Below are 15197 nucleotides of genomic sequence, written 5' to 3'. Positions count from 1 at the left end.
GTCCTATCTTTACCATTGACAAATACTGTGACCTTGGAAAGCCTTCAGGCCTCAGATTTCTCATCTATATAATGAGAAGGCTAGACTAGATGATCTTTAAGGTGCTTTTCACCATCTATATCTCTGAATGACTTCCCCAAGAAGAAAGTGATTCTTTCCCCCACCTTCCTCCCTCCATTCAAGAAAGTTTCTCAGTTCTTGGGGGTGGCTAGGTGGCACAGTGGATAGAGCACCAGCCCTGGAGTCAGGAGTACCTGAGTTCAAATCTGGCCTCAGACACTTAATAATTACCTAGCTGTGTGGCCTTGGGCAAGCCACTTAACCCCATTTGCCTTGCAAAAAATCTAAAAACTAAAAAAAAAAGTTTCTCAGTTCTCCTTTTGTTTATCTACTAGTGACATAGACCCTGCCCAAAGAGGAGGGGTGAGGTAATAGAAAGGGTACACAGAATAGGAAGTGGGTCAAACAAGAAAAAGAAGCAAGATTTGTGGTGAAACAGGGAGATATGGGTGCTATTTTATATGTATTCCTGTTATTGCTGCTGCTGCTGTTGGTGCCAGGTATGGTATCTGGGCAGGTTAAGAGACTGGATAATGGGTATGGAACCTTGAGGCACAAGATGCTGGATCTCAGAGAAGGGAAATTAAGTTTGGCAGAGGGAGGGACTATAATGGAGGTGCTGGGACCTGAGGATCAGAGCCTTTGAACTTTCAGAGTTCACAGTCTTGTTTGAGACTCAGATTCACATTAATTTGGGAATGAACTCAATTTCCTTTTGGGGTCCTGCAGAAGTTAGATGGGAATACAGAGATAGCTTAATGTAGAAAGTCCCTAAGTAATGCAGTGAACAGAATACTGGACCCAGAGTCAAGAAAATCTAAGTGAAAATCTGACCAGAGAGAGAGAGAGAGAGAGAGAGAGAGAGAGAGAGAGAGAGAGAGAGAGAGCTTTGCAAATCTTGAATGATAGTTTTCTAGGAAAAAGATAAAGAACTAGTTTCAAAACTCTCCTCAGACATTTACTAGTTATGTGGTTATGGACAAGTCACAACCTCTCTGAAACACCTTTCCCCATTAGTATTATGGAGAAAAATGACAGACAGAAAATGACAGTTTGTTTGGCAAACTTTAAGGGAATCTATAAATATGACTTTTTATCAAAGGGTAGAGAGGAGAAGCAGAGACTATTTATGTTCTAGTGGGAGGAATTGAATATGATTCTGAGGTTTCTGCCTGGGGATACTGTGGAATGACAAACTGGTATCTTGTGCAAGGTGTTTCCATACTATTTCACAGACAATTCCAGAGATTTTTGCTTTCTTTAGGGTCTCTATATTTATCTGGAATGTTTTGGCCTGATACTATATCCCTTCTTCATGATCAGTTTTCCCATACAATACTGAATATTCACATTCATATTCAGTATTTTACAATTTACAAAATGTTTTCCTAACAACAATTCCATAAAGTAGGTAGAGCAAGTATATTAATCCTCATTGAACAGTTTTGAAAATGGATATTTTAAGAGATAAAGAAACCAAAACTTAGAGAGAAAATAATTTGCCCAAGACCTTTATACTAATGCTAGCGATAAACTTAGGGTAAAAAGTGAGACTTTTTTTTTTGACAGTAAGGGAATTTGCTTTGTTTGAGTTTGCATATTTGTCACAGGGTTTTCTTTTTCTTGGAAAGAAGATAGATTTTCATTCATTCATTAAAAAAGGTTTTAAAATTTTACTTATTAATATGCTTGCTGAAGAAAATATATGTAAATGGCCATCTCTTTAATTTAAAAAAAATGATAACAGAAAATGAGAAAAAATAAAACACTAAAAAAGAAAATTGGGAATTTTGTTTAAAACAATCTAATATCTAGATTTTTGCCATAAGTCTCCCTTTTGCTCTTTCAGTATCTACTGCTCTCATCTTCATCCCACTCTTACCAGCCTCAACTATATTACATAAAAGCCTGAAGGATCTATGATTTGGTTTTAGGAAGTTGCCCAAGACAACTTAATGATAATTTATCCAAAGTCACAAAATAGAAAGAGATGGGATTTGAAACCATGCCTTCCTGATTCCATGCCCAATATTCTATCCTCTGCATCATAATTACCACCAGATGAATTCTTCTAAATGCTACTTTCATCATGTCACATCCCTCTTCACAAATTATCAATAATATAGCTCAACATTGTCAGTTGAATAAAGAGCAAATGCTTATTCTATCACTCAAGGTCTACACAACCCTATGGAAAATGTCATCCTTATTTCCTCTTCTTGTACAAATATTCTGTTTCAGCAAGTTAGCCTACTTTTCATCTTTAAAGTACATCTTGTGATTCCTGCTTCCATGCCTTGTCTCATATTCTTCTCCTGATAGAAATATTTTCTCTTCCTATCTTTATATTTAGACATTTTATATCCTTAGAAATTCTTTTTAAATTTTTTAAATTTCTTTTTAAATTTTTAAATTTTCTGAGAGGTTTCTTGACTGCCCCAACCTATAATCATTTGACCTCCTATAATATATAATTTATATATTATTCACTTGCCCCAATTTGATATGCTAGCATTGCATTCATTTTTTAAAAATTATATATTTTATTTGTTTTCCAATTATATACAATAGTAGGTTTTTACCAATCATTTTTGCAAGGTTTTGAATTTTACAATTTCTGCCCCCCCTTCCTCCCACCTTCCCCCAACAGAAGGCAATCTGATATAGTCTTTACATTTGTTTATGATATGTGGAGATAGAAATTGAATGTGTTGAGAGAAAAAACATATCCTTAAGGAAGAAAGAAAATATTAAAGATAGCCAAATTATGTAATAAGATGGCTTTTTAAAACTTGAAGATAATCTTTGGTCTTTGTTTAAACTCCATAGTTCCTTCTCTGAATACAGTTGATATTCTTTGTCACAGATCCCCTAAAATTGTCCCTGATTATTGCACTGATGGAGTGAGCAAGTCCACAAAGGTTGATCATCACCCCATGTTGTTTAACATTGCATTTATACCAATGTGCCTATCTCCCCATATAATTTACATATTCCTAAAGGCAAGGATAAAGCTTACACCCTTGTGTATTAGCATGGGGTTGTATAGCATAGATATTTCTGGAATGTTAATTAATAAATTAACAAATAAAAGAATGATGAATGCATGAAAATTGATGAAAAATGATATGTTAGGAAGGAAAGTGCAGTGTATTGTGGGAAGATACACTCTCCCTCTCCCTATTTAGTCACATATGTCTTCAGGATATAGCTATATAAGGACTCTGCTCTCCCAAAGGCTAGGGAGGTTTCTCTCCTCTCAAGTATCCAGGACATGTTTCCTCGAGCTTCTTCCTCAAGTTCCTAAACAGCAGATCCCTTAATACCTTGTTCTTTCTGCATCAGGATATGGTCCCATTGAAGCCCTCATCAAGAAAGATAGCCCTAATTCATGACCCTGGATAGCCAGCATTTTCCTGGATACTAGGTACCGCTGTGAAGGAACCCTCATCTCTTCAGAGTGGATGATCACTTTAATCAGCTGCTTTGGAAGGTGAGTGCTAAGGAGATGATTAGGAAAGGAAGTCTAGAATGAATCTTCATTTGGCTGATCAGAGCTGTCCCCACCAACAGTCATTTTGGCCCTACCATCAAGTCTTTCCATGGAGTCCTCTATGTCTAGATGGAAAGAAGGAAGGAAGGAAGGGAGGGAGGGAGGGAAGGAGGAAGGGGGACCCAGCCCTCCCCAATGTTTAGATCCTTTTTTGTTGAGACAGTTTAGATCAATTTACTGAATCAATTAATCAAACATAATTTTATTATTAAGCACCTATTATGTACCAAGTGCTGTGTATTAGTTAACAAGACAATTCCATTCTCCAGCCTCTTCCCCTTGAGGAAAATATGTTCTACTGAAGGGAATATATATATATATATATATATATATATATATTAATATGAAATATATAGTAACTGGGGATGGGAACTCTAACAATGGGGGGGGATTAGGAAAGGTCCTTTATAAAAAGGTGGTACTTCAGTTGAATCTGGAATGGAGTAGGGATTCCAAGAAGTCAATGTGAGGGGAGAGAGCATTGTTGGTTTAGGAAACAGACTGTTCAAAGGTTTAAAAGGAATATCTTTCATGAGGACTCTACAGCAGGATCAATATGAGAATAAATTTGAATGCGATAATGATCAGAAAGCTGGGAAACAGGAAGTTTTTGTTTCATCCCAAAGACCCTGAGGAGCCACTGGAGCTTCTTGAGCAGGAGAGAGATATGGGCTTTAGGAATATCCATTTGTCAGTTATGTGAAAGATGGACTGGAAAAGGGAGAAAGTAGATCAAAGGAGAGTTAGTTGGAATAGTTCACAAGAAAGATGAGCATCTGAACCAGTGAACTGATTTGAATGGAGATATATGCAAGAGATATTGGAGAAGTGGAAGAGACAAAACTGGGCAACTGAGTGGATAAGACAGACTGAGGAAGAATGAAAAGGCAGGGATGACTCAAGTTGGATGATAGGTAGAAGAGTACCCTCAAAAGAAGTCTGGAGGAGGGATGGCCTTAGAGGGAGTCTGGACAGTATTACTATTCTCTCTGTTGACTGCTACGCTCCTTTTAAGTTGCTTTTCTCAACACTTGTCTCTCCCTTATAGCTTTCCTCTTTCCCATTTCACGGTGGGTCTGGGTTGGCGACGGTTGAATCTACAGAATGCTGAAGTCTTGTCTCTTGTTGAGGAACTGATCCCAATACCCAGGAGCCTTGTGGATAGCAGGCCTGGAAGTCTTGTTCTGGTGAAGTTGACACAGCCTCCTTCCATCAGTAGTTCTATCTACCTCATATCTCTGATCCAGGGTCCCCATTTTTACCTTTGTAAGAATACCTGCTGAACTCAAGGCTTTAAATCAGATTTTGGTAAGGAAAATTGATGAGATCAGGAGATCATGTGACCAAGATACAATAGTTGGATGGTAGAGGTTGGGACCAAATTGGGGCCACAAAAGGGAGATATAGCTGGTATTAGGATAGATTTCATAGACATAGGAGACTGTAGAAAAATATGAACACTGGACTGGAGGTTAGGAGATGCAGGTTCATGTCCCATCGCTGTCATTACTAATTCACTGTGTGACTTTGGACAAATCATTTGCCCTTTCTGGACTTCAGTTTGTGTGTGTGTGTGTGTGTGTGTGTGTGTGTGTGTGTGTGTGTGTGTGTGTGTTATAACTAAATAATCTCTAAAACTCTTTTAGTTTGCTTTTGAGCATTAAATCTCTCATGGGCCTTGGATAAATGCCTTACAGGATTGTTATAAAAATTAGATAATGAATGTGAAGTACTTTGAAAAAGTATAAAATATTGTATGAATATGAGTTGGTGTTATAAGGGTCTTAGCCAAGTCACATAGTATAGAAACTGAAATTAGAATGCCTACATTGTGAATGGAGAATGGTAAAAGCTTAACCCAAACCTTACTTCTCAGAGACCTTCCTAACCAAATTGGAAGCAGATTATTCAACTTCCTCTCTCTAAGACTTCTCATTTCTCCTTAAAGATGCTGGGAACTGAACTTGAGGTGTGGAAGAAATAATTCTTTTCTCCTTCTAGACCCCTTCCAACCTTGACCACAGGCTAAAGGAAAAAGGGGTCAGCCTCCCATCTTCTTTTAATCTCCCCCAGATCCCTACATCCCACCTGATGAGTTGTGGGTTGTTAAGATGCCTTTCATGTCTCGAACAAATTGTCAAGCCATCTTCCAGTTCCAATCTGACTGCCTCAGTCCAGAGATAAGCATGCTAAATGGGACCCTATGCACTGGCCCTCCTGACAGTTCTCCAGAGATCATGGTGAGGACTGTCTGCCTGGACCCATCTCTCCTCCATCTCTCCTTATGCAGGCTCAAAGCAGAATATTTGTCCCCCAATTTGTTTTGGTCTCCTTTCCTCTCCTCCCTCTCCTCAAGCATGCTGCCCACTGACCCAGTAACTCTCCTCTCTCCTTTTAGGTAGCAAATGGCAGTCCTCTTCTTTGCTTCTATGCTGGTCAGTGGGTGCTGGTAGGAGTGATAACCTGGGGACCTTGCTCTTCTAATGGCCTCCCTGAAGTTTATATCCCAATTTATTCCATCAGCACCTGGATCCAGGCCAACTTTCCTAAAGTCAAAATTGTGAAGAGTTTTTCCTAAGGCAAAATTCCATAAAACAAGTGTCTGAAGAAGAATTTGAACCCACATCTTCCTGACTCTAGTACTTGCTAGCTATATAAATACTGGCAAATTGCTTAACCTGTACTGAATTTCATCTTAAAAGGAATAGGTGCTCTACGGTTTCCCTCAGTCATTATCTATCTAATTCCAACTATTCTCCCCAGGTATTACTTCCCACCCCCACCCCAAATATGAGGAAACTTTTGCATCTCTATATTTATTCAAGCAAATAAAAACATTTTTTCTAAATTCATTGGTGCATTATTTGAAAAATCCTTTGAGACCTTGCAGAGTTAAAAAAAAATGATCATATTGATGTCAAAACAGGAAGTATCAAGGGACACTGAAATTTTTCTAAGCTCAAGATAAATCTCAGACTAGTAGAATTATCTGTAAATCAGATTTTATCTGTAAATCAGATTTTATCTGTAAAAGGGGGGGGGATAATACCTCTGGCATTTCACAGTGTTTACAGAAAATGCTTTGCAAACTCTAAAGAAGATGATCAAGCCTGAGTCAACAAGGTCTTCAGTGTCCAGAGATTGGGTATGGGAAAGAAAAGAGGAATCAAGGATGGCTTCCATGTTTTAAGAATGGGGAACTAGTGGTACCATCGACCAAAACAGGAAGGGATGAGAGAGATAAGATTAATTTTGGATATATTCAATTTGAAGTAGAAGTGGGATGTCTGGGTGAATGTATGCTAGCTGGCACAAAAGATAGAACATTGGTCTTGGTGTCAGGAGGATAGGAGTTTGAATCCAGCCTCAGATATTTGTCACTGATTAGCTGTGTGACCTTGGGCAAGTCATTTAACCTAGATTGCCTCACATTCAGGGCCATCTCCAGTCATCCTGATTCATATCTGGCCAATGGACCCAGATGACTCTGAAGGAGAAAGTGAGGCTGGTAACTTAGCACAATACTCCCCTCACTCAGATCCAATTCATGTGCTTGTCATGGCATCATCTTCCCTGATGTCACAGTCTTCTTCGAGATTGAAGGGCAAACATTATCAATTGGCATAGACTCTGCTAGCCCTCCCATGTTCCTACAAATGGTCATCAACAAATTGAAAGGGAAGTATCAGCGAAGAGAAAAGACAGCATGGTGTACTGGATGGAATACTGGGCTTGGAATCAGGAAGACCTGGGCTAGGATCCTACCTCTTGTTAGTTATGTACAACATGATTCTATGATTCTACAAAGTAGAGTAGTGTGTGTAGTAAATGGAATTACAAACTTGGAGCCAGAAAGAGCTGAGTGCAAAGCCTATTTCTGACACTTACCAGTGATTTGATCTTCAGAAAGTCTCTTATCCTTTTGGGGGTCTCTGTTTCAACATCTATTAAAAAATGAGGGGGATTGAATTCAATGACCTCTAGGGTCCCTCCTAAATCTATGATACTATAAAAGGAGGATAAAGGCCTTGGGATCCATACCTAGGGACTCTTGTTCTTTCAGTTCTCTACAGGCAGCTAGAAGGAACTTAGGAGTCCTGGAGTACTCCCCCATGCCCAGCCCCTTAAGTTTAGGAGATGATGAACCAGAGGTCTATTGAGTGAAAAATGAGTGGTCCAAGGTCACATAGTTAATCAGTGGCATACACAGAAGGAATAAGAATAACTTTCATTCATTTACAAAGTTTCTGTTTACAAAGTACTTTGATCACAACCCATAAAGGTATGGATTATAAATGCAGTATTATTCTCATTTTACGGAGGAAGAAACTAAGTAAGTGTCAGTCAGGCTTCAAGCCTTCAAATTCTAATTTCTATTCAATATTCTTGCCACTATACCAAAATGTAACATTTATTACACTATTTTTGTTTTAACAGAGGCAGCTAGATTGCTCAGTGGATAGATCATGAGTTTAAATTTGGCTTCAAACACTCACTTTGTGACCCTGGACATGTCCCTTAACCACAGTTTGACCTAATCTGCTGGAGAAGGATATGGCAGCTAGACCAAAATCTTTGTCAAAAAAAAAAATTCCATGGACAATGATACTTGCTATAGTCCATGGAATCACAAAAACTCCTACAAGACTGAATGACTAAATAACATCACTATTACAGGCATAGGACTGGGGCAAGAGTTGGGGTAGATCTTGCTAGATGATGCCACAGTGGGAAAAATGATGCAGGTTCTGGAATCAAGAAGACCTGAGTTCAAATCCAGTTTCAGACACTAATAAGTGCCCTGGGCAAGTTACTTAAACTAAGTCTGCCTCATATTCCTCATCTGTAAAACAGAACTAATATTCTTGAATTTTTTCCCTAGATTTGATTTGATTCTTCTTTTACCACATGATTAATATAGACCTATGTTTAGTATGATTATACATGTTAGAACCTATATCAGATTGCTTTCTATGGGGGGGGAGGGAAGGGGGAGGGAAGGAGAAAAATATAAAACTCAAAACCTTGCCCAAAAAATGATTGTTGAAAATTACAGGGGTGGCCAGGTGGCGTAGTGGATAAAGCACTGGCCTTGGAGTCAGGAGTACCTGGGTTCAAATCTGATCTCAGACACTTAATAATTACCTAGCTGTGTGGCCTTGGGCAAGCCACTTAACCCCATTTGCCTTGCAAAAACCTAAAAAAAAAAATCTAAAATAGAATAAAATAGAACTAATAGTAGCAACCTCCCCTCCCAGGATTGTTGTGAGGCTCTAATGTACAGAGCTTAGCATAATACCTGGTCCATAGTAAGTTATACAAATATTGTTTATTATTAAGGCTCAATTCTTGGTCTTCTATCTCTTTACTTTAGAGAAACAACATGGTGTGGCATGAAGACCACTGAATTGTGGGAATCTGCTTTAAGTTAATATATATATAATATATATATATATACATATATATATATATATACACACAAGAGGGCTTTAATCTGAGATGAATGTAGAGAAAGAGTGGATATGTAGTGATAATGATGCAAAAAAGAAGAAAATAAAGAAAAGAATCTCAATAAGACATAAAAATTACACAGAAGAAAGCAGAAGTCACAGTTGTGCAGGACAATATTGGTACTTTCATGTTAAATTTAATTCACAGGGTGTCCCTAAAATCTCAGTGCAAAACTGTAACTTATTGTAACTTTTTTCTTTTTTTGATCACCAAGCATTAAGCTGAGAGGAATTAGGATATTTGTGCATACACTGAAGTGAGGGAAAGGGTCCCTATATTTATGCATGCCTAAAAAGCAACAGGCAGAGAATATTCCTCATGTATAATCCACCAGGAATGCATGTTCTAAGACCTAGGACCTCATTGGGATTTCCTGTACACTAAAAACAAAATTAATCTGTTTGTAATAGGTTCAAAGTTTTAGATTCAATTCCCTTTTTATGAGCCTTGTATGTTGAAATGTTCATGATTGTTGATGTCTGTTAAATTTAGAATTTAAAAAAAAGAAAAAAGATAAGAAAGATTAAGTATTATATTTGGAGGCCAAGGATCTGATTTAAAATTTTGGCTCTACTATTTGCAACATAGTCAAGGATTTCATCCCTCTGGGCTTCAATTTCTTAAATTTAAAATGGGGGGGTTCATTTATTCATTCAACAAGAATGTACAAAATAGCCTATTATGTTCAAAGCCCTACTCTAGAGGATGGGAGAGAAAAAGATCCAAAGAAAGTATTCCCTGCTCTCAAGAAACTCATATTATACTTGGGGAGAGCAAAATGTACACAGAAAAAGTAGACAAAAAATACAAAGTAAAAACAAAGTAATTTGGAGAGAAGGCATTAGAAACCAGGGGTACAACTTAGTTACCTATTCATTTAATCAGGTGGATTTAAGTTCCTTTTGGAGTATTTCCTTTTGGAAATAATTGAAAAGGGGAAATGCTTAGATTCTCATGTCCATATTACATCCTGGTTTTTAGCAATAATTGCTGTCTAAATAAATTATTTTTTGTGATAAAATAACCTTCATTCAAAGGGAAGAAGGAAGGAAAGAAAGAAGAGAGGAAGGAAAAGGGAGGTGAAGGAAGGGGGAAGGAAGGGGGGAGGGGAGGAATTAAAAAAAACATGTAATTGCTTACTATGTGCCAAATACTCTGCTAAATATGGGTAATACAAACAGAAAATGAATATTTTTCTGCTCTCAAGGATCTTAAAACTCTAATTAGAAAAGAAACACATATAGGAAAGTTTAGCTGCAGGGTAGATCCTGGATTCATCCGCTGGGCAGATGACCCAATATCTTTAGGATACATTTGGATGTTGGTCCTCAAGATAAAGAATCTGGAGGGGATTAGCCTACTACTATTGAATAGAAGGAGGTAAATCAGAACCTAGTTATCCTACACATTGGACTGGAGGAGAAGAGAGCTAGAGCTAAGACTGGAGAGGTAAGCAAAGTGGGGCTTTGTCTAGTCAGGTCTTCACCTACTATCTTGGTTCTGCTAGTTGGGGAGGGGAGTGGCAGTGATGACAGATTCTTCCTACCTTCTATTATGTTCCAGGCACTATATTACAATGATCTCACTTGATCTTCCTACTCTTTGAGGTAGGTACTGTTGTTATCTTCACCTTGTAGTTGAAGAAACTCAGGAAAACAGAAGGTGACTTACCCAGGGTCACACAGTAACTAAGGCAGGATTTGAATTCAGATCTTCTTGACTCTAGGTCCAGAGCACTATCCACTGGGTCACCTAGCTGCTTCAAAATCTCTCTTCTCTCACACCTACCACTTTTGTTCACATCCTCATCTTTCTTTATCCTAAATCATTGGGCATATAGGTGGTAGAGTATATAGAGCACTGGCCTTGGGGTCAGGAGGATGGGAGTTTGAATCCAGCTTCAGACCCTTGACCCTTACTATCTGGGTGATCTTGGACAAGTCACTTAATCCTGATTGCCTCACATCCAGGGCCATGTCCAGTCCTAATTCATATCTGGGCACTGAACCCAAATGACTCTGGAGGAGAAAGTGAGGATGGTGACTTAGCACAGCCCTCCTCACTCAAATTCAGTTCATGTGCTTGTGGCATTGCCGCCCTGATGTCATAGTCTTCCTTGAGAATGAAGGTCAAACATCAAATTATTATAGCAACAGTTCACCTGACAGTTCACAGCAAGCATTCCTCCTCATTTGAAATCCACCAGGAAATAGTGACACATCTTTTAGTGAACTTTTGTATTTATGCTTATTTGCCATTCAACAGTCAATTAAAAAGGCTTTTTTTTTTTGGTCACCAAGCATTAAGCTGAGAGGAATTAGGATATTTGTGCATACACTGAAGTGAGGGAAAGGGTCCCTATATTTATGCATGCCTAAAAAGCAACAGGCAGAGAATATTCCTCATGTATAATCCACCAGGAATGCATGCTCTAAAACCTAGGATCTCATTGGTCAATCCCGAATTATACAAGCAATGTCAGTTTATTTACACACACAGAAAAAGGATTGCACTTCCAGTTCCTAAAATCCTAAATAACCAATATATTCTTCTATACATTATGGAAAAGTTTATGCAAACCAGACTTTATGGAATGCATTGTGGCAGCCAAAGTTTAGTTGGCACTAACACAGGGTATCAGGATAGGCATTTGTTAGAAGCTGGGTTTTGGATGAAGTAGAGATTCTGAGGGTTGGGGGTGAGAAGGGAGTGCATTCCAGGCAGAGACCAATAGGCAGGAGATGGAATCCTGAGTGCTAGGAACACTGAGTAAGCTTGTTTGATTAGAACAAAGGCTGCATAAAAGAGCACAAAGTACAACATAGCTACAAAATGCTTAGAAAACTAAACTGGAACCAGATCATTAATGACTTTAAATTCCAAATAGAGAGTCTGCATTTTACCCTAAAGGTAAGAGGCCACTACTAGACTTGGTGAACAGAGGATTGTTGTGGCCAATCCTGTGTTTTAAGAATAGCAATTTATTAGTAATATGGAAAATAGATTGTAGAAAATTCAGGGAGACCCAATAGGAGGCTATTTAATACTTCAGGTGAGAAATATTGAGGGCTTGAACTAAAATGGTGGTCCTGCAAGTGGGGAGAAGGGGATAAATGTGAAAGACAATGGAAAGGTAGATTTGACAAGACTTGGCAACTCACTGGAGGGGAGGGAAAAGACAAAGATGGCCATATGTAAGAATAGCATATTTCATCATTTAATTAGGATGTACATTTGGAGTTTAGTTCTAAACTCATTTTTATTTATCAAGGAAATGAACATTCATAATTGTTGTTCAGTTGCTTTTTCATACACAGAAAAAACTCTTCATGACCCCATTTGAGGTTTTATTGGCAAAGATAATGAATTAGTTTGTCATTTCCTTCTCCAACTCATTTTACAGATGGGAAAACTGAGGTAAACAGGGTTAAATGACTTGTCCAAGGTCTAATGAGACAGCTAATGAGACTGGATCTGAACTCAGAAAGATGATTCTTCCTGACTTCAGGTCAAGCATCTCGTCCACTGTACCATCTAGTTGCCCCTTACTTTAAAATGAAACTTTTCAAAAGAGACAAAAAGCATGATTTTTTTGAGTCATCAATGTACCCTCCAACAAGCCTTATGAGTACACCTGTGAAGTTGACTCTGAGATTGCAAATCTGCTGATTGGATGCTCTCCTTCTCCTATATGAAATAGAAAAGTTAGTAACAGGAGAGAATTTGGGGGGAAAGATCATGAATTTCATTTTGGATATGTGGAGTTTGAAATTTCTAAGTGATATCTAGTTGGAGATGTCCAATAGATGATGAAGAACTGGAGGTCAGAAGAGAGACTACTGTGGGCCATATACTCTAGGGGGTGAATTAGAACTTTCCTAAATCTATGATCCTATAAACTGTAATTTTTCTTTTGACCTAAATCTAAGGTCTAAGACTCTTGGGGATTTTATGTGTTCCCTTGAGATTAATTATCACTTTGGAAATCTGTATCTGGATTAATATTTTAATCCTATTTATGAGAGCTAGGTGGTGAAGTAGATAGAGCACTCTGCCAGAAGTCAGAAAGACTCATCTTCCTGAGTTCAAATCTAGTCTCAGAAAATTATTTGCTAGGTGACTCTGGAAAAGTTACTTAACCCTGTTTGCCTCAGTTTCCTCATCTGTAAAATAAATTGAAGGAGGATATGGCAAATCACTCCAGTATTTTTGCCAAGAAAACTCCAAATCCTGTCACAGAGTTGGACATAACTGAAAAACAATTCAACATAGGGACAGCTAGGTGGTGCAGTGGATAAAGCACCTGCCTTGGAGTCAGGAGTACCTGAGTTCAAAGTCGGTCAGACACTTAATAATTACCTAGCCGTGTGGCCTAGGGAAAGCCACTTAACCCCGTTTGCCTTGCAAAATCCTGAAAAAAAACCCCAAAAAACACACACACAAAAAAACCAACCCAAAGCAATTCAACAAAAGAACTCCATCTAGATGCTACACTGAAACCTCAAGCTTATATTTAAAACTCAGAGCTGGGAGAGACTCTTAGAGTTCATCTAGTTTTTGTCCTTTCATTTTAGAGGGAAAGGAATTGTGGCTTGAACATAATGAAGTCGGTGGCAGAGAGTACTAGAAACCCTTTCTTTATATTTCCCACCCAGGGCTCCTTCTAATAATATATTATTGGTGATTGGGTAATGGACTTGGTCGAAATGAGCTGTAATCCACTGATTCTGATGCTGTGGAAGTACTAGAAAGATAACAAATAATTCCTCTTGTGTCTTCCTATGCTGACTGTGCATCCTGAGAAATTATGTTCTTATAACTAACATTCCTTGCTACCATCGTGAGAACAGTTCTCCTCCCGGCACCGGACCTTGAATTGATGACAGTCATTTGGGTATCCTGTGTCCTGCCAACTAGATGCAACACCCATCCAATCTAGCACTGGGAAGATCCTACAAGGACAGGGAGATAAAAGTATATTGAGATAGCCAGCTATTAACCCCAACGAGCCTTTATCATCCTTGAGCATCCTGACATAACCCTATACCCCGATATAAATCCTAGGTTCTCCCCTGCTAGCTGCTTGTCCTCTAATAACCTCGTGGCCCTGTAATAAAACATCTTTTAACTCTCTGAGACGTGATTCTTCCGGACGTCATCCTGCACCAATTCTGCAGTCAGAGGAGCTGGGTTCTGCATGCTGCCTCTTGATGCCGAACACCTGGATGATGTTTGCCCTTCATTCTTTTTTTTTAGGTTTTTTGCAAGGCAGTGGGGTTAAGCGGCTTGCCCGAGGGCACACGGCTAGGTCATTGTGAAGTGTCTGAGGGCGGACTTGAACTCGGGTCCTCCTGCCTCCGGCCCCCGTGCCCATTCACGTTTGAGAAGCAAATCGAGATTGCAGCGCCTTGCCCAGGGCCACGCGGCCGGTGGCATCTGGGGCCGCGTCTGGCGGCGGCACGTGGTTAGACGGGATCACGAGGCCCGGGCCGCGGGGAGAGCCCTCCCCCCAACCCGAGCAAGCGCGCATGCTCCGGCCGGGCTCGCCCCGCCCACTGCGAGGAAGCTTGTCCCCCTCGGCGCGCCGTCCGTCTCTAAGGGGCGTTCCCGAGACGCTCGGCAACGCGGGCTGCGCGCGGCGCCGGGGACAGCCATGGCCGCGGCCAACCCCACGGTCTTCCTGGTGATGGTCAACGGGCAAGTGGAAAGCGGCCTGGTGAGGGGGGCCCGGGACCCGAGGGGGAGGGGGAGGGGATGTTCGGCCCGAGGCCACGCCCCCGGCAGGCTCAGCCCCGCCCCCGCGCCCGCGCCCGCGCCCCTCCGCAGGGGCCCGGGGCTCCCGGGGAAGAGAGTGAGGCGGGGCCCGGGCTGCGGCCCCAACGCCGCCCCAGAATTCCTTCCCTGTAAGCCGAGAGCGCCGGGCTGGAGGAGCCGGCCCCCCGCGAGGCGGGGGTCCGAGGGGAGCAGGCCGCACCCCGGGCCCCCGCGCTCACTTCACCCGCTTCCTTGTCTAAAAAGAGATTGGAAAGGGGCGGCGAGGAGGACCTGGGGCAAACGCGGCCGCAGGCACGTG

At 40.4% G+C, this 15197-nt stretch overlaps 1 protein-coding gene and 1 pseudogene across 2 annotated transcripts in view; both read left to right on the top strand.

Moving 5' to 3' along the window:
* The first annotated feature begins 480 nt into the window (after positions 1-480).
* Positions 481-6432, top strand: LOC141500256 (serine protease 33-like; annotated as a pseudogene).
* An 8301-nt stretch (positions 6433-14733) lies between these two features.
* B9D1 (B9 domain containing 1) overlaps positions 14734-15197 on the top strand; it is a 50330-nt gene continuing 49866 nt past the window's right edge. For both annotated transcript variants that reach the window (XM_074206944.1, XM_074206943.1), the window contains exon 1: positions 14734-14840. In XM_074206944.1, coding sequence (XP_074063045.1) covers positions 14778-14840 — 63 coding nt within the window. In that variant the 5' untranslated portion in view covers positions 14734-14777. The remainder of the gene's footprint in view (positions 14841-15197) is intronic.

Source organism: Macrotis lagotis, chromosome X, assembly GCF_037893015.1.
Source record: "Macrotis lagotis isolate mMagLag1 chromosome X, bilby.v1.9.chrom.fasta, whole genome shotgun sequence".
NCBI classification, from domain to species: domain Eukaryota; kingdom Metazoa; phylum Chordata; class Mammalia; order Peramelemorphia; family Peramelidae; genus Macrotis; species Macrotis lagotis.
The sequence above is the reverse complement of the archived record's forward strand: the minus strand, read 5'-3'. Positions and strand labels throughout refer to the sequence as shown.